Source organism: Muntiacus reevesi, chromosome 3, assembly GCF_963930625.1.
Source record: "Muntiacus reevesi chromosome 3, mMunRee1.1, whole genome shotgun sequence".
NCBI lineage: Eukaryota > Metazoa > Chordata > Mammalia > Artiodactyla > Cervidae > Muntiacus > Muntiacus reevesi.
The window spans coordinates 142,379,672-142,399,283 of NC_089251.1; the positions used below are offsets into that span (position 1 = coordinate 142,379,672).

Here is a 19,612-nt window from a genome sequence, read left to right on the forward strand (position 1 = left end):
CCAGAGTGTGAGTATTACAAAACCCAAAACCTCAGAATGGAGGCACATGTCTCAAACTATCAAACTAAGATTTTCTGAGCTTTGCAAAAAATAATAATGATGAAGACTCTGTACAAGCTGATGGAAACTTACAAAATTCATCACTGTCTTCCAAACTTCGGCAATCTCTGTCACTCAACTTCAGGATATTTTGCCATTTTCACAGATCATTTTCTATGTTATTTCCTTACTAATATTCTTTAAAATCTCATTTATTAATACCCATTAATATAGATGCACACTTTAAAAAAACAAAAAGTATTTGTTCATATAAATCACTTGAAATAGTTCATGAACTACTAGGTCACTAACCCAAATCAATAGTAACATTTTCTCTGAGGTCTGTTAGAATAACAACTTCACTCCAGTATTCTTGGGCTTCCCTGGTGGCTCAGATGGTAAAGAATCCACTGGCAATGTGGGACACCTGGGTTCCATCCCTGGGTTGGGAAGATCCCCTGGAGGAGGGGATGGCAACCCACTCCAGTATTCTTGCCTGAAGAATCCCCATGGGCAGAGGAGCCTGGTGGGCTGCAGTCCACGGGGTCGCAAAGAATCGGACACAACTGAGAGATTAAGGTCCGCGCAGCACAACAAGTAAAAAGCCTTCATGACCAATTTGACACCAACATTTTCAAACACCTCTAACAAATTCCTGATGAAAATATCATGATATTTCACAAAACTATCTGCCTTTTTCCTTCCCTCTTTGCAGTTGCAGCTTTCCTGGTTGAAAAGGGAGGCATATTTTAAAAATCAGATTGGTTAATAAAAGGGTTTTTACTCAAAAGGTAACTCTGAACAGCTTTATTCTGTTTTGATGGGGTGGAATATGTAAGTTGTTTTCTGTAGGTGTGTGGTTTCTAATTATCAATAGAGTGAGAATGAATTTGCATTTGCTTATTTTAGCTGGAAGAAGTAATCTAGGTTGCTTTTTCTTTTTAATTTTCACATATTCATCATGAGCCCTCTTTAAAATTCAGCTTTTATTGGACACAGTTGGGCACCATGAATCTCTAAAAAAAAAGAAACTTTTGGTACCTAGCGTGAAGTGGATGCCTTACTGAATCAATTTCAAAGACTAAGTTCCTGCCCTCTAGGATACCAAAAATTGACAGGGGGGTTTAACATTCCCTAAATATGTTTTTCATTGGCACATTTTCCAGCAGCCCATAAATGAGGTATCTCATGGTTAAGTCTCTCTCTGCTCCCTTCCTCCTGAAATACTTTTGGGCCCCAAATAGTGTGACTGTGGGATTCAGCCCTCTCATTTCCTTCCCAGAAACTATCCCTTTTCCTGTGGTTCTTCTGTGCATATTCTGTGCCAGTCCCCATGCTAAATCACCTCATTTATACAACGTTTCAATGATTAGATTCAGCATGTAAAACTTTAGAATGTAGACAACAGAGTTCTCCCACCTATACGAGGAAAAGGTAGGACTTGGGATTGTTAATGGTCTAAGGAAGTCATGACTATTGATCAAAGGAGATTGAGAAGCAGCCTGTGGGGTTCCTCGGGGACTCACTGGCTCTGGAGCAGAAGTGTGAGCGAGGGCAGGAAAGGGTGAGAGAAATTCAAAAGTATAAAGACAGAGCCCAGAGACACCTGAAGTTAAACAAGGCTAGATATCAGAGGAGACCCCAGTCTGAAGAAGCTTGGGAGGGTTGCTTAGGGAGGCAGGCCTTCAGAGAGTTCCACTGGGGCTTAGGGACGCGAAAGAAGAAGATCTGATCAGATAGCACGGTGAGTAGCTCTGTGAATCGGGAACAAGCATGAGGAGGCTGATAGGGTGGGATGGAGGGTGATGGTGGCGTGAGGCAGTCAAGGTGGCCCTTGACTGCAAGGGCAGGTCAAGACAAGGGACAGAGGACATGCTATGCCTTATTACAGGCATCGAAATGTACCCCTGCTGATAGAGCCTAAATACAGGAGCATGCGAATGCTTTTTAAGTAGGCAAAAACTTTCTTGAAATATACATGTCTTTTAATGCATCCCTCTCCCAACCCAGTATTCATTTATGAAATTCATATGTGTGTATACAGACACAACTTATCTAATCAAAAGTAATACCAACATTTCCAAAGCCAATATATTCTAAGTATTTTTTCACCATTACTTTACAATGTCATATCTCTGCATGCAAGCTCAGTTGTGTCTGACTCATTCAACCCCATGGGCTGGAGCCACCAGGATCCTCTGTCCATGGGATTTCCCAGGCAAGAATGATGGAGTGGGTTGCCATTTCCTCCTCCAGGGGATCTTCTCAACCCAGGGATTGAACCCATGCCTCCTGCATTGCAGGTGGATTTTTTTTTTTTAACCACTCATCAAATATTAAAAAAAATTAGGCTTTGAGATATTTCATGTTATTCAACACAGATAGGGCACCTGTTATGTAAGGGCTGGTTTTCAAATGTCTCAGGTTGGACTTTAAATCTGTCCTTTCAATATCATATGTTGGCTAATTTCTCAGCTGAGAAAAGTTCAGAATTAAAAGCATTGCCAGAACTACTAAAGACCCATTCACTTAACACTGGCACCTAGATTACCCATAAAAGTTTAAAACAGAAGGTCTTACAAACAGGGAGCTGTAACCCCTCTCGGTCATCGGAATCAAGCATCTCTGTTTTCTCTCTCCAAACAGGTTTACATGTAACATACCTTCCTTAGAAGAGTGGTGCTAAATTCTGGGTCTCAGTGTAAACCTTTCTGAAATAATTATATAGAAACAGAAAAGCTTTCTAGCCCCTGCCAAATCTACTCTGGATAAAGGATTGTCATCATTTAGTTATAGAGTCCAATAATGTTATTGAAATAGTTTCACTGCAAAACGTTTAGTTAAATCATCCTAAAGCTAAATACAAAGGAAAGAGAACAGAATTTGTGCCCTTAACATAAATGTAACTTAACATTTATAGTTCTAATGTTTTCAAGAATGTGATTTGTTTTTACCCATAACACATCCGAGTCCATACAGTGATAGTCTGACTGATGACGGCATCTCTGTGTAATTTTTAAGTCACTTGTTTCCTGTGGCTCCTACTGTTGTTCCTCTCCAGTTGCAGAGTAGGTACAAAGTTGGGTACAGATGGTTCAGCCTACAGTAAAGTTCTGATGTCAAATGTTTAACTTAGTGTTTATCTACCATTTGATAGTACGTGTAGTCATTTAAAAATATTTTTCACTGCAGATGCTCACTCTGGCATTTAGGAACCCTGTTAGAATCCTCAGTTCCAAACCATTCCAAATATACAAGATCCACATTCCTCATGGAAGGTGAAGTTTGAGCATTCAGTTACATTTGAAGAACTTGGCATACATAGAATAGGCTCTTTTTCTAAAATAATTTTTAATTTGTTCAAAAAGTTAACACTTAAGAAACAATAGATTTTATAAATCAATGCATACTTAAACATAGTAAATTTTATCTGCAAAGATAAACTGTCAAGTTCTGAATTATGAGAAAGACAGGATAATAAAGATTTTCACTGCTGAGAAGTTCATAATGTAAATATAAATATATAAAAGCATAGGGGAGAAAATATGTACCAAGTACACCATATCAACGAATGCCTACTTGAGCTCAGAATAGAATAATTTGTCTTGTATATTCATATTTAGGGGAAAATAAACAGAACACCATAATACTAATATAAAGTATAATGAATAGCAACTATAAACAGATACAAACTGTGTGCAAAGTCTGCCATAAACTTTGAAAAAAAATGCAGACTTTTTGTATACAGAAGCTTATTCATTCTGGTAGGTTTCAGTGAGAGAAAATGAAAAGGAAAAAAGACTAGTGCTGTGCTAAATTATTCTATCTTTCTGTTATCCATGAGGATTTGGGGAAATTTTGAGGATTTTAATTATAGTTTAGACTATTAAATCAGGCAACACTAGTATCAGTGACATCTGAATTCACAAAGCAAGAGTCGTCAACAGGTCTGACTACCTGGGCCTTTGGTGGGCGGTGATTTTCCCTCTCTAGATATCACTCTTTAAAACAAGTTGGTTGTACTAGACATATATAATGATCCACTTCGTCCTAACTTTCTATAATTTCACCATAAATAAAGAATTGAGACTATAACTGCAAAAGGTGAGCACATTTTAGTTCAGGGAAAAATCACAGCTGTTTTGCAACTCAACTCTTATGCAGTATGTGCATGTGTATGTATAAATATATTGTTATATAGTTTCCCATCCAATTTTGTTTCAGTGAGTTAAACACATCCCAACTTATAGTGTTTCTTATATTCTTGGCCAGTCTATTGAACAACTCTATAACGCAACTGTGTACAGACTTTGACATCATCAAGGAAATTGAGACCATTAATATCTTTAATTCTTTACCCCCCTACCTACACATTTATCTCTAACACATGTATCCTTGTCACTTTCCCCATGATCTTGGATCATCTTCTTCAAAGCCAACGGCTTTTTTTCATTCTTATCCCTTTAACAATTTTCTCTTTCTTTATTTTCTTACAAATGTCTCTTTCTTCTCAGTCCACAAACTTGGTCCAGTGTTTCTCTTTAATAACATGAAATGGAATAACAATGATAATTTCTTCTCTAGATACACCTCTCTCTTTACTCTTAATATTAAACTTCTAGAAAGATCAGCTATGCTTATTTCTACCTCTCATTTCTCCTCACTTCATTTTGATCTTGCTATCCTGTCTCCTGTCCAGCAGAAGTGATTACCCATGGCCATTTCTCAGTCTCCAAACCTAGTAAAATGTAAGCATTTTCTTAAAACTTGTAACCTTGGGACTGTTTCTTCTCGGAAAATCTTTATCTCCTCATCCTTCAAGATAAGATCTCTTTACAAGAAATAATTCATCCAGGTTACCAGTGAGTCTAAATTGGCCCCAGACTTTTTTTCTATTTACCAAAGAGTGAAAACTTATTCTGTTGGCAAATGCAGAAAGCCATCTAAATAAACCAGGTGCATCACTCCTGCCATCTTTAGTCACTTTCCAAGGTGTGATCATCTATTTCCTTCCTGTGTTGTCACCTTACACCACTCTGTTCATCTGTGACTCACCATGCAACTCTCCCCTCCACCCCAACCTCCTTAATCTTGTCTTCTTGAGTCTCCACTATCCTTCCATAGTTGACAAAATGCTGTTCACTTCTAACCTCTTCTCTGAAAATTCCCCTGCCTTTTGTTGTTCAGTTGCTAAGTTGGGTCCAACTCTTTGTGACCCATGGATGGTAGCACACCAGGCTTCCCTATCCTTCACCATCTCCCGGAGTTTGCTCAAACTCAAGTCCATTGAGTCAGTGATGCCATACAACCACCTCATCCTCTGCCGCCCTCTTCTCCTCCTGCCCTCAATATTTCCCAATATCAGGATCTTTCTAACGAGTCGGATCTTCACATCAGGTTGTCAAAGTATTGGAGCTTCAGCTTCAGCATTAGTCCTTTCAAAGAATATTCAGGGTTGGTCTCCTTTAGGATGGACTGGTTTGATCTCCTTGCAGTCCAGTGGATTCTCAAGAGTCTTTTCCAGCACCGCAATTTGAAAGCATTAATTCTTCGGCATTCAGCCTTCTTTATGGTCCAACTCTCACATCTGTACATGACTACTGGAAAAACCACAGCTTTGACTATATGGACCTTTGTAGGCAAAGCGATGTCTCTGCTTTTTATTATGCTGTCTGTGTTTGTCATAACTTTTCTTCCAAGGAGCGAGTGTCTTTTAATTTCACGGCTGCAATCACTGTCTGCAGTGATGTTTGTCACCTACAAATTGGCACTTACCAAGAGCATTGCCAACAACTGAACAACAAAGGCATTTGCCATCTGCCTCTATGGAGACTGAACCCCATGCTGCTATAGCTATTGACCTTCAACAGTTCCCGAGGGAGTTCAGGGTGGACTGAGGCACTCTGTGCTCCAGGGAATCTGGTGGGACAGGTCTTTAGATAGTTGGATATTTTTAGGAACAGATTTTATGATCTCAATGCTTGCATCTCCTCATATTTACAGAAGCACTAAATTCTTTCATGGTGACAGCAGATCCTCATGACTAACAGACAACTTTTGTAAAATGAGTGCTTCATGGCACTGAACACCCCCGTCACCAAAACCTTATATATTGACTTTCCCCCACTGCCCCTTTGGGACAGTCTCTCAGAGCTATCTGAGATGCTGTCTCCCGAGCTGTAGTCCTCATTTTGCCCCAAATAAAACTTAACTAGTAACTCTCAAGTTGTACATCTTTTTTTATAGTCGACATTTTGGAGCCCAAGAAAATAAAATTTGTACTGGTTCCACTTTTCCCCCATGGGAATACCCCTGCCTTTTGGCCTTCATTGACATCTAGCTTTCCACTAAGAATTCTGCTTCTCCTACAGGCCTTATTTGCAACTGTTCTTTCTCATCCATAGCATACAAGTCAGGGCTGGGAAGAAACTCAGCTGTCTCCTTATTTCTTGTTTACATTTTCAGGCACATTTCCCCTCGACCCTCATCCAATACCCTGTCTCCTTGGGAGCTCACGTATCTGCTTTGTTTCCCCTCTACTCTTCTTATCATTCTCTCCATCACCTTCACTCTGTCATCATTAATACATGGACACTGGCACAGAGCCTGTGGCTTCCCTCTCTGCCTACTCCATTTACATCTCATCACTGTTATCAAAAGCACCTGCCTCAGGAAACCGCTGGTCCGAGGAGGATAAGAGACACAGGAAGTAAACCTGGACCTGAACTAAGCCCAGTCAAACACCTCTGAGACCTGTAACTCCCAGTCCACCTAAAGATACATGATGAAGAAATAAATGTTTACTGTTGGTTTTATGGGCTTCCCTGGTAGCTCAGCTGGTAAAGAATCTGCCTGCAATGCAGGAGACCCGGGTTTGATTCCTGGGTTGGGAAGATCCCCTGGAGAAGGGGTAGGCTACCCACTCAGTATTCCTGGGCTTCCTTGGTGGTTCAACTGGTATTCCATAGCATGGTTGTAGCAACAACTGACTGATGCATTGAGAATCTCATTGGACCCTCTTTCTCAGTTTGATTAAAAACAAAACAAACACCAAAAACAAACAAACAAAAAAACCAATCAAGAGTTTGAGGTTTTATTCTCTAAATATTTCTTGCTTTTCTTTCCTCAATTTAATCACTTAACTTTATACCCACATCATCTCTTATCTGGACTACTGCAATGGTCTCCTAACTATTCTTGCCTCTCCCCACCTTTTAAAATCCTTTCAAGTCCCTACAACCAACAGAGTGATATCATCATACTGTAAAACTGACCACTCCCCTCCTTTAATCTATTTAGATTCTCTGAGCCTGCAGGATTAACTTCACATTCTTCCATTTGGTAGGAGTTCCCTGTGATCTAATCTCTGCCTGTTTCCTTAACCTCCTAGCTTGTCCCTCTCACCTCTGCATCCTGCCATGCCAAACTGCCTACAGTTTCTTGAACACACCATGATGTTTCAGGTTTTCATAACCTTCCATGTGCCTGAAATATGTTAGTTTACTGACTTTTTCTATTCCCCAACCTTCTACTTATCTTTCAGATCTTACTATGGACGCAGTTCTTTTCTGACACCTGTTAGAGAGTGGGTGTTTAAAAAATATGAGTGGAATAGAAATAATTTTGAGATGTGATTTGTGAAAAAAAAGTCTCTATTTACTCATGAAATAAAGAAATGCACACACACACACACCATATTCAAATGGTAAATCATCTTATCTCATGATATATTTCTTTCTAATTTGCTTTGATTCATCAAATTTTAGAGATAGACCACTAACAGTTTGCAATACAGGAGATCATTAATTTCCTTAATGATAACATCCTATATCCCATAGAAATGCAAAACAAAGCTGACACATGTAGGAAATATATACAATTCTTGTGTGTAAAGCTATAGTTATCCAACATAACACGTGAGAAAAGCTTAGAAATAAATACTTCAAATAACCATGCAATATTACCTTAACCAACTGATGAGGAAAGAAAGATAGTTCAAGTCTACTGCCCACTTACTCCAAGATTTTATTTCCTCATCAACAATAGCAATGAAAGTAATAAAAACCAGTAATTCAATTAGAAGACTGAAACATGAAAAATGACCACAGTTGGTGTTCCAAAATTTAAATGCATATTTTAACTTAGATATTCAATAAAAATATGAAATACTAAGACTCAACATAATTTATGGAATGTCATTTAATAGCCCACTACTCTTATATTAAAGTGACTATCCAGTCATCTTATGTTTTATCTGTTCTTTCACAAAGATCCAGCAATTTCTTTAGTTATATTCGAACATTCTAGATTTGAAGTTTACACATAACGCATTTAAAGCAGAATGTATGATCTATCAAGTTAGCAACTTGCATATTAAGCTCTCAGCCTTTGCTATAAGATATATCACATACACATTAGCTATAAATTATGCAAAATGCTTGTACATCACATGCATGTTTTCTCTCACACATCTCTTCACTTGGCCCACACATTCACATGTACACATGCATGCAGAAAAAAGATTGTACAAATTATCAAGATTAGACATTCTTCTGCTCAAGGAATTGTCATAGAGAAGTTATACCTGTTGTGTTCCTAGTTCAGCTAGTTGACATTACAAAAGGTAAAGTAAGGATTTATAGGTATCTTGATGTGTATGTCATGCCTTCCAACTAGACTGTTCTTACTCCTGTATTCTTCTCAGTTCCTGAGATGGTGAGGTATTAGGCATATGCTGGTGGAAAATAAAATGGTCAATGCATGGCATCTACCACACCATATCTGGATTTATATCTTAACCCCAAGAGTTACCAACTGCAAGAATAAGGACTTATGTCTTCAGCTTCAGCTTCTTCAACAGCAATGTGTGTACCAACTGTCCTTAGTGGTTGCAAGGCATCTCATCTGGAAATATTCCCCCTAGATTGTTAATGAATACTTGCTCATTAATTGATAAACTCAGCTCAGAAAAGGTCTGCACTTGCTGCCAACCATTACTTTTACAGACTTGCCTGTTTTACAGCTGTATAGACAGGTGTTTGAGACTATAAGAAATTAAAATAGAAATAGGAAAGCTTTTTAGTCCATTTTGCTAATTAATATGTCAGAGCTCATAAAGAAGGACTCATCGGCTTTCTTCAGCACTGCATCATCTTAAAGAGCTGGGTCAGCAAGGATCTCTGCAGACAGTCAATACATATTAAAACCGTTCTAAGCAGTAAATCAAAACAAAATAATATGAAGGCACAGTTAAAAAAAAGTAAAACTTATAAGCCCTTTCTGTCTGAATGCTGAGGAGCACTAAACTATTGGTTTCAGTGTCAGGTCAGTAAATTGGGCAAAAAAAAGGATTCCTTCACAGACATACTGTCCGAGTATGTGTATAGCCAAAATCAAAGCACAATTTTTTTTAAAGCTATAACAAATCTGATGTCATTTTCTCTGGATTCTAATGTTCCCTGTGAATGTTTATCATTAAAAAATGGTTTTATTATTTAAAATACACATTTTGCTGAAGTTATATCCCTGCCCTCATTGCTGGGACTTGAGTTTTGTCAGAATTAAATCAGTGAGACAGTTAAGGGACAAGATGAAGGACAGCTTTTTGGTTTTCTAAGACTAGCTAAAACTTATGACTTTTTTCTTAAGGGAACCAAACAAAAAGCATTTTGTTCCTAAGTTCTCTGAGTAAGTCTCACCATCCCATAAGTATTAATGCCTCTCACATGTGGAGGAGGATCTCATAAGATTATAAACAGGAGTACCAGCCTGCCGTTTTCCTTGCCAAGGTGTGTGATGCAATGCACTGCCAGGGGAAAGCCCCTGAGGTAGATTATTAGAGAGGTCTCAGGCATACTGGCTTGATTCCAGAAGAGGTGAGGGAATACTATATTTTGGGCCAAAAATGTTAGAAAGATTTATCTTACCTAAGACTTTGATTTGATCTGAGCTCTGAGGGATCAACCATTTAAAGAATAAGCCAAGGAAAGGATGCCAAAAATACTGTCACAAACTTGGGAGGTGCCCAAGCCAGGCCAACAGATGGAACCTGGCATGGAATGGCTCTCTACCCACTAAGTAGCTGACTCAGAAGAAATTTTAACTCAGATGAATTTATTAAAATGCTGAATATCATCCCAAATAAGAGGATGGATGATAGATTTAGGTCAGCACATACAATTTAATTTAACTTCCTGATGGTCTTGGACAGTATGAAAGCTGTCCACATTTCTATAATTAAAAAGAGACAGAGGGAGAGATATTCTTTCTTCTTAGTAAAAGAGATACTACTTTGTCACCCAAAAATTCTGGAGGAAGGATTAGGGGAAGGGAAAGATGAAACAAAAAGAAGCTGACATTGGCAAGATAAGTGTAAATGATTAGGCAACATTATACATTACAATCCAAACTGGCAACTTGCTTAGTAGTCTAGACTGTAGCAGATGGAGGATACAGCTCTGTATTAGGGGAATGTTAAAAATGACTGAAAGAAGTTCCAGAATCAAAAGGACTCTTAATTCTCTTTCACTGTTGTTTCTGCTGCTACCACTAAGGCCTCATGGAAAATGTTCTACCCAAGTGCAGTCGATGCAGAGAGCTGCCCTTTATGGGAGGGAAGAATTCTTGAAGATTACTATAATTCAAGACTTTAGTAGCATCTTTTTCTTCCAGGCTGCTTTTTGTTCTCTTGGTACTGTCTCTAATGTTTTATAGAGTGCTCTCATTTAATGGAACTCACAGCACACAATTTTAGGTGATTGGTTAGCTCTCTTTATTGTGTTTAATCATATGCCTCTTTGGATTCAAAATTATCAAGTTTCTGGTTGTTTTCAGCATTTGCCCTGGTTCCACAGAGAGCCAATGAAAGAATTGATGATGTTGTGATAGGATAAAAAAGTACTTAAACTATAAGAATAGTGAATATTGTAATAATAGCTCATCAGTAATGAAAATCTTCTTTAAAACAGTTTGCTTCATGGGATATGAAGATCATTAGTAATATTTCTATTACCAGCTAAAATAAAGCTGCCATGTGAAGTTCATAATTAATCTGACTAAGAGTTTTAAAATTATGCCACTTTTGCCATTTTCTTTCAATCTGGAAGATTATATCATGTTTCAAGTACTTCTTTATTAATAACTTTATTTCATACTACATAAAAATATACCATTAAACTTATTTAAAATAATAATAATGTTTGCATTTAAAAACAGTGACAATAATTTTTAGTTACTAGCTAACAGCAATTTGTTTGGAAACAAAGTAAGATTAGAATAACATTTGATTTCCTGGAAAAAGGCAGAACATTTATTATTCAGTTGTTTTCAAAAATCAAGTTGATAAACATTCTTTAAAAAATGCCTCCTCTTCTTACACTGAAGTGCATCTCAGTTCACAGAAGAGTTTATATCTTCAAGTACTAATATGTGTAGGAGAACTAAGGACAAGGAGTTGTTTAGTTGCTAAGCTGTATCTGACTCTCTGTGATCCCATGGACTGTTGCCTGCCAGGCTCCTCTGTCCATGGGAGTTCCCAGGCAAGAATATGGGTGTGGGTTGACATTTCCTTCTTCAGGGAATTTTCCCAACCCAGGGATCGAACCCGCATCTCCTGCATTGGCAGATGGGTTCTCTATGACTGAGCCAGCAGGGAAGCCCAAGGACAAGTAGTAACAGGCATTTAAGATGAACAAAATGTAGACTCTCCTTGGGAGCTCCTTGGTCATGGGAACCCTTCTCAGACTCCTAAAAATACTTCCTGTGGTAGAGAGTTTAATGGACGAAGATGATGGGAACAAGCAGCATGTGACCATTTATCACTTCTACAGAAATCTTTTCTTTCACAGTGATCTAACCTCTTAGGCTCTTTATTAGAAGGGGCAGAAAAGAAAACATCTAACAGTTGCGAATGAGCCCTTTCCTGCTGTTATCACTAGTGAATCTAGAGAAAGAAGAAAAGGGAAAAAAATCATAATCTTGCCCTGGAACATGATGGAAGTAATGAGGCATCAAGGCCACGTACTGCTGAGAACATAATTGGCCCATAAACACAGGAGATATTTGGTGATGGGAACGACTTCTTTGTTTCAAAAACGAAGGGATGCCAACACATCATAGCCCTCCTGTTGTTTAAAGTGGTATTTCTAAGAGTAAAATGGATACTATCCCCACAAATAATGCACCCTTATAGGGAAGGCATTATTGCTGTACTTACTAGCTTAAAGTGTTTTCAAATAATGTGAATAAATGATGCTGAAGGAAGTGCAAAAGAATAGAAGGTAGGTCACTTGGCAATGAAGGGAAAGCTTGGATTTTAGACCTGAAGGTATCTCACACAAAATACAGAAAGAGCCTGAAGACCCTCAGAGATCCTTATGGATTTGCTAGGGTATCCCCAGGGAGCTCATACACGAATTAAAGGAAAGAGAATACAGTCATCTCTCGGCCCAATCCCATTTGATGACAGGCAGAAGGATGATACCTTTTTGAGAAGGAAGAAATGGCCACATTTTCCTTATTCTGGAATGTCTTTGTCCTGCTACTTTAATGTGATAGTCATCGCAGAAAAAAAAATTCAAAATTTCTTGGGTTTTCTTCGTAATTTTTTGTGACTGCAAGTGTTCAGCTGGTGTACAGGTTAAAGATTTTTGGTTTTACAATTATTTTTTGGAAACCTTTCTTCCTTCTTAAACATTTGAGTCAGCATACATTATGCTACTATTGAGACGGCCAAGGAATAATTCATCTTTGTGGAAGTCAGAGACCTCTCATGTATTAATGAGCAAGCCTTTCAGTGACAAGTGGATGGAAACAGGTTCCAACCACTACTCAAACACAGCCAGAGATTTCCAGGAAGGAGAATATAAAGTGTGTGACAAGGAATTTCTTACCCGATTTGTGTCCAGCCAATGAATGGACTTTACTTTCATCTGGCACTGCAAAGAAATAAAAGAGACGAGGATCAGACCAGCTTGTAAATCAGCCAGTTTTTGAACAATAAATTAATATAGATTCGTAATAAGTGAAATCTTTTACTGGCAAAGATTTGAGAAAAAAGTTTCCCCAGCCTGCCTGGGGCATCTCATTTCTATTGGTAGGTATTTTAAAGACAGTTATGAAGAAATATATGTTCATTAAATCTTCTGTGAATAGAATTTCATTCTTTTGAATTGCTTTAATATTTTCACTTATTTTAACTGGACTATTGTTTCTGTAGTCACAAAAACAGAAATTAAACTCAAGGATCTGGAGCTGTATAATATATAAGACGCCTCGTTGAGCATAACAGCAATATATACGTTCAATCCCCAAGGATCGAATTTCTGTATCTGGTCAAAATGGAGCAAAAGGAAGCAAATTTACAATTCCTTCTGAAAAATGTATTTAAAAATAAATGTAACATGAAACAATGGCTTTCAAAAGATAAGATCTTCATCAGGCAACAGAGGACAGTGACTCTCTAGAGATGGCAAACAAGTAGGGTGATTCCTACAATTGCTCCAGTTTACTGTCTGCAGAAAGTCTTCAGGTTGTGGTGTAAGAAGGGGAGCACAGGCAGGGCCCAGGAACATGCCAGCCTGAGGATGTGAAGCTGGAAATCCAGGGAAAACCAGGCCAGGCAGTTAGGTCAGAGAATGAGAGAGAAGAGAGGTATACAGAATTCTTTCTGAGATCTGCAGAGGATCCCTGCAGGTATTTAATTAAATGCTAATGATCACATGATGTGAGGAAGCTTACCCAACACCTGGGTGAGAAGTACCCCAAAGGGGAAAGAACACAGTGCCTGCAGTTCTCATAAGGCTGGGAACAAAGTTCCCCTTCCCAATACCCAGAGTGAAAAACTTCATAATTTAGGGGCATTCATTAGAATAGGAAGAAGGATATTGCTTCAGCAGTGAGGAAAAATGTAAGTGAACACAGCTCTCATGAAATGGATATGATTCGGAAAGACACAAATTACCAAAGCTTATATAGGAAGAGATAACCTAATAGCTCCTTAGCTTGTTGTTGTTGTTTTTTAATGGATTTGTAGTTAAAACTTTATGAGAAAGAAACCTCTAGACCCAGATGACTGCCTTGATGAATTCAACCAAAAATTTAGGATGAAATACTACCAATTCTACAGAAATTATTTCAGAAAATTCAGAGGAGGGAACATTTCCTAATTCATTGTGAGGCTGGCATTACCCTGATATTAATATCAAGCAAAGGAAGTCGATGAAAGTTACTAACCAGTATCTCTCATGAGCATAGAATCAAAGTATTCTTAATCCTTAGGCAACTCTGCATGGATTATCACCTCAATATTCAACAACAGCCATTCAATCTTCACCACGTGTCATAGTCTACATTAGTCTGTGAAACTTTGGTGGCTCATGGGGGAATTTGCTAACAGATAGATCGCCTTCATTTCCCCAAACATTCGATTGGTCTCAGAGTAACAGGCCTCTCCTTTGCTTACCTATAACATCCGGTCTATTTCACTGATCCAGTCACTATACAAAAATTTTCATGAATCTTCCCACACCCACCTAGCCCTCTTTTCCTAAGCATTTCTCTATTTTCTAGATAAAAACATCACGTGTTTGTGACTACCCTGGTATTAACTTGCTTAAAAATCATGTTTGACTTCGTATTTCCAGTAGGAGAGGCCAATCCCTATGTATCAGGCTCCAGCTGCAGGTCAAATTCTGTCTTGCTCAGTTCTGAAAGAACCTACAGTGGAATCTATTGTATAAACAGAAAAAACAGTGGAAAGCAAGGATGATGACTAAAAAAAATACTACTAGTAGATAATACTTAGCACTTATGATATACAAGTTCTACCCTCTACCTTTTATATCTATTAATTCATCTAAGGCTCACAGTAACCTGTGACGATGGTTGTTATTGTCTTTACAGATAAAGAGACGGGCATACCTCATAAGTGGAGGAGCCAAGGCTTAAACAAAGCACTTTTATCACTCTACTCTACTTCTGATGAATCATAGGAGAGTTATAATATTTTTCAAATTATTGACAATATGAATTAAATGTAAGAAAAGCACTGACAAACACTCTTATGTTAGAATACTATTACCTTTTTAATTAGAATACATCTTATGAATACAAACTTTCTCTCGTGATCAATATTAACAGTGTTAGCTATAATTTTTGCTTAACATGTTCAGAATTCTACAGTTTTAATGGATTCAAGCTAAAATAATTCATTTCCATTACACAGCTGAGAAATCATCTGAGATAAAAATCTTGACTTGTTATTTTAATATATTTATTAAATTTATTACTAAATGTAAAACCAGAGCTTCCTAGGTAAATGTATTTTACCTATGTGTACCTCAATCTCATCATCTTTAAAACAAGGATGATACTGCTTTCCACGTATGCTTAGAGTGGCCATTATATATCATATGTACAAATTTACGCAAAATACGTAGAGGATCACATGCGCTTAGTCGCTCACTCTCAGTCATGTCTGACTTTTTGCGACCCCATGGACTGTAGGCTGCCACGCTCTTCTGTCCATGGGGATTCTTCAGGCAAGAATACTGGAGAGGGTGGCCATGCCCTCCTCTAGGGGATCTTCCCAACTCAGGGATCGAGTCCAGGTCTCCCGCATTGCAGGCAGATTCTTTACTATCTGAGCCACGAGGGCAGCCCATAGTAACTGCTTAATAATATTAGTTATTAAATCATTAGTAATGATAAACTAAATAGAAAAATTTACATAATGTTATGTAATAACATAATAGCTTATAATGGGACAGATGTGACTTAAATTCCAGATTTACCAGGCAAGTTAGTAAGTTCCTCTAAACTTCAGTTTCTCAATGTGAAAAATAATATAAAACATTATACAAACAGTTGTGAAAATTGAGTGAAAAGCATTTACAAATCACTTAGCACAGTTCCAGGTATGTATTTCTCAATAAATGAAAACTTTCGATAAATGGAAACTATGAGAGTGGGAAGGGTGGTGACTTTGATGATGCTGGTAGTGTTTTGACTTAACCTGCCTAGGATTATAAAGAAAAGACAGTACACAGGATATTCTCAGTTGCTCTCTAATGGACAGTCCAACACTCACAACAGATTTTACCTTTCAGTTTACCTGGCTCTGAGTTTATTTTGTAGTAGAAGAAAGGCAAAAGACATATGGTATTCAAACCATATATGCAGTCTCATTTTGTGTAGTTATTCTTAAAAAGGAATTCACACAAGGGTAGGATCTTATTTTTTGTTTTTATCTTTTTTTAACAGCCATAAGTTATACCATTAAATCTAAGCCAATATAAGTACTGCAGGTCCCCCAGGCATGTTAGGCTGAACATGATAACTTTTTGGCTGAATACTATCTACTATTTTTAGTAGGAATACTTATTATTTTAATTGACAATTTGAAATTCTTTAGAACACTAACAAACTATTTCAAAAAACAGTGTAGAACATCCAAATGGGTGATAGGCATAAAAATTAGGGGTCTTTCTCCAAATATTCACTGACACAGATGTCTATCTTTAGGACAGAAGATAAATGAATAAACATAATAGAAAATGGAGGGAACTGCAATGACTTAATTAATAGAATACATTTTATTTAAAAGGTTAAATTGGGAACAATCATCTTTTATGCACATGCTTAGTGCTGGGAAGTGATTTAAATAACAGTAGCAAATGAGAAAATGAGGTAAAATTACATACACCACCAAGCTTTTTTTTTTTAAATGACAAGTGTTATAATTAATACTCAACTTCCTTTATCACTCACACCACCTTAAAGTTCCTATAAAGTTCTCTCTCAGAGCTGGAGCTTAAGTCTAGCCATTTCTTACGTGTTATTTAGATAGCATAGCAATGGGAACAAAATTATCTGCAATATTAATATGACAGGTATGTCATTTTAAACAAAGAGCTTATTTACAAGAGGCTGAAAATGAGTGAGCCTGGTGGTGGAAAAGTCTTCCATTCCCAAACGGCAAGTAAGGCACCAAAAGTATCAAGGAAGAAGGTGGTGATGGAACAGGTGCCAAGATTTCTTGTTCTTGTTCTAATGATAGACTCCTTTCTCTTCCTCCCTTTCTTCCTCTTTCGCTACCTCTCCATTTCCCTTCTCCTCACTCTGCCTCCCTTCCTCCCCTCTCCTCTTCCTTTCTTCCTTCCTTGAAGTTTCCAGAGCATATTACGCTCCCTCTCTTATCCTTCACTTTTATCCAAGGATTGGTACTATTTGCTCTTGATTACTCTAAACGGTTACTATAGTAGTTGAAGAAGTATCAGTGAAATGCTGAGTCCTTCTAAAGGTGAATTTCATAGATATTTTTATTATAACTGCTATTATATATTTAGAGGGCACTGTGGACTTGCCTCTCCTGAGATTTCTCTAGATAATGGGATTTCTATATTAAGCTCCTGCTTCCTGGCATTCGACTTAGGATCAATGGACACCATTTGATTTAATTGTTGTAAGGGTTTCCATAAGGCAGGCTCTCTTTGGTTTGGATGCTTGTATAATTTCCTGGCATGTCCTCTGGATCAGGAAGACTTGCTTAGGAAACACAGCAACCTGATGGCCTATGTCTCCAGTTGTTTTGGTTGTAGACCTTTGAAGCCAATCACCAATGGAACCCTTTTTTAAAAATGTGGATAAACGCACTGTGTCTTTTGGTTAATTTCAACCAGGTTCACTGGTGGAGTTGAGAGAAACCATAGAGAAAGAAAATATGTGAAAAATATGGTGCTTTGAGAACTTAGCGGCAAACATTAAAGTCCATGTAAGACATACGTTGTCTTCTCAGTAGGACATATTTATATTAATATAATGATCACTTAAAATGTTTTATTCTTTTGTCAAGCTTTCTTATACACTTCAAATGTACTCTCACTGGGGGAAAATAACCCCCTTGCTTATTGATAGCATTTGATACGCATTTTATAACATAAGTGACTATTAGGGACTTCACTTGCTTAATAAAAATTTGCAGAACAGTGGCAGATTTGGTGAGCTAATGGACCCCATATGCTCTTCTTATGCTGACAGAAGATGGTATATTGCTAACATGCACAAATCTTTTCAGATAAAAATTGCCATCAGCTACAGTTATTCTTTTTGAGAATGCCAACACTATGTCACAAATGGGGAATATGCAAATGTGTTCAGATTCCCACTACTTCACATTGAGACACTTTGATGCAAAGCAGAGTTCTATAACATGATGCAATGCTTGTCTTTCACACAGACAGCTCTATTTCATTTAACTTCGGATTTCCCTGTCTTTGACATAATAGAGACTGTTGTTTGGAAGATGATGTTTGGCACAACAAAAATCCATCTTCTAACGAGGCCATAAATATGTCTTTTTGGATAGTTTACTAGGAAACTAAATATCAAATAATTACTTAGTAGCTAATAAACTTGTTTCTAAAAGTTGTTCCTTCAGAATTAAAAAAAAATGATGTGGTTGCTAATATTAAGAATCAATTTTCTTCTCCTTCAGCAGATTAATTTCTGTGCCACTGATTGACTTTCAGAATTTCTAAGGAACACAAACCTGTTTCAAGTTGTAAATTAAGTTCCCTCCTTCACAACCATGAAGTATTGCTGCATTAATTTATACTGTTTTCTTATGTTGATGACTATTTGGCATACTGCTTCTCCTTAGGGAAACTTTTTTGGGTTTTCAGCACTATAAATTCTTATGTGTTGAAAAATTCTTCCAACTCTTGAAAAAAAGTGAAATAAAAATACAAAGTAAGGCATCTGCTGAAAAATGGGCTAGGTGATCAGTAGGAGATAATGACACAGGTATTCTCTTGTTAGCTGCCTGCAAAGCACCCTGTTCGTCCTTAGATGTGTTGCTACTCTGACAATAAGCTAATCAGGACACAACAACTGAAGCTTTCTTCTAATATTATAGGGCAAATTCCAGAATATTGGAGTGGGTTTCCATTTCCTTCCTGAGGGGATCGTCTCAACACAGGAATCAAACTCGTGTCTCTAGCTACCAGGAAGCCCACCATTACATGTGTGTTCAAGGACTAATTACTTAGTCATTTTCAATCTTACTGAACTTACCTGTAAAATGTAGATAATGCTCCCTACCAGAGAATATGAGACAACTTAGAGAATACAAAAACTTATCACGGACTCCAGGAGTAGCACGAACTCAAAGATGGATAATGCCTGTCTTTCACACCCTACCACTTCTGCTAGGTGCTCTGCGCTCTGTCATATCACAAGTTATGTTTCTGAACAGGTTGTGCAACGTCATGCGTCTGTACAATGTATAAACAGCACATGCAGTCTCTTCTGACTCATAATAAAAATGCATCCATTATCCTGCTAGGAAAACATGCTTTAAGACTCCATTCAAATGTCATCTTCTCCACATCATGTTCTCACATCTCCAGTTTGAACTTAGGGACTAAATTTGTAAATATCTCAATTATTTGTGTATGACTCTGTTTCACATTAAATTGTGTACACCTTAAGGAAGGGGTGTGTCTTGTTTTGGGAGTCATGCCCAGTCTTTAGTAGGGACTCTTAACGTTTGCTGAGTGAACAAATGCATCATTTG

General features: G+C 37.6%; 1 protein-coding gene across 2 annotated transcripts in view; it reads right to left on the bottom strand.

The window, feature by feature from the left end:
• The window catches only part of PARD3B (par-3 family cell polarity regulator beta), a 1,130,274-nt gene that overhangs the window by 371,576 nt on the left and 739,086 nt on the right, over window positions 1-19,612 (bottom strand). For both annotated transcript variants that reach the window (XM_065930754.1, XM_065930753.1), the window contains exon 16: window positions 12,930-12,974. In XM_065930754.1, coding sequence (XP_065786826.1) covers window positions 12,930-12,974 — 45 coding nt within the window. The remainder of the gene's footprint in view (window positions 1-12,929; window positions 12,975-19,612) is intronic.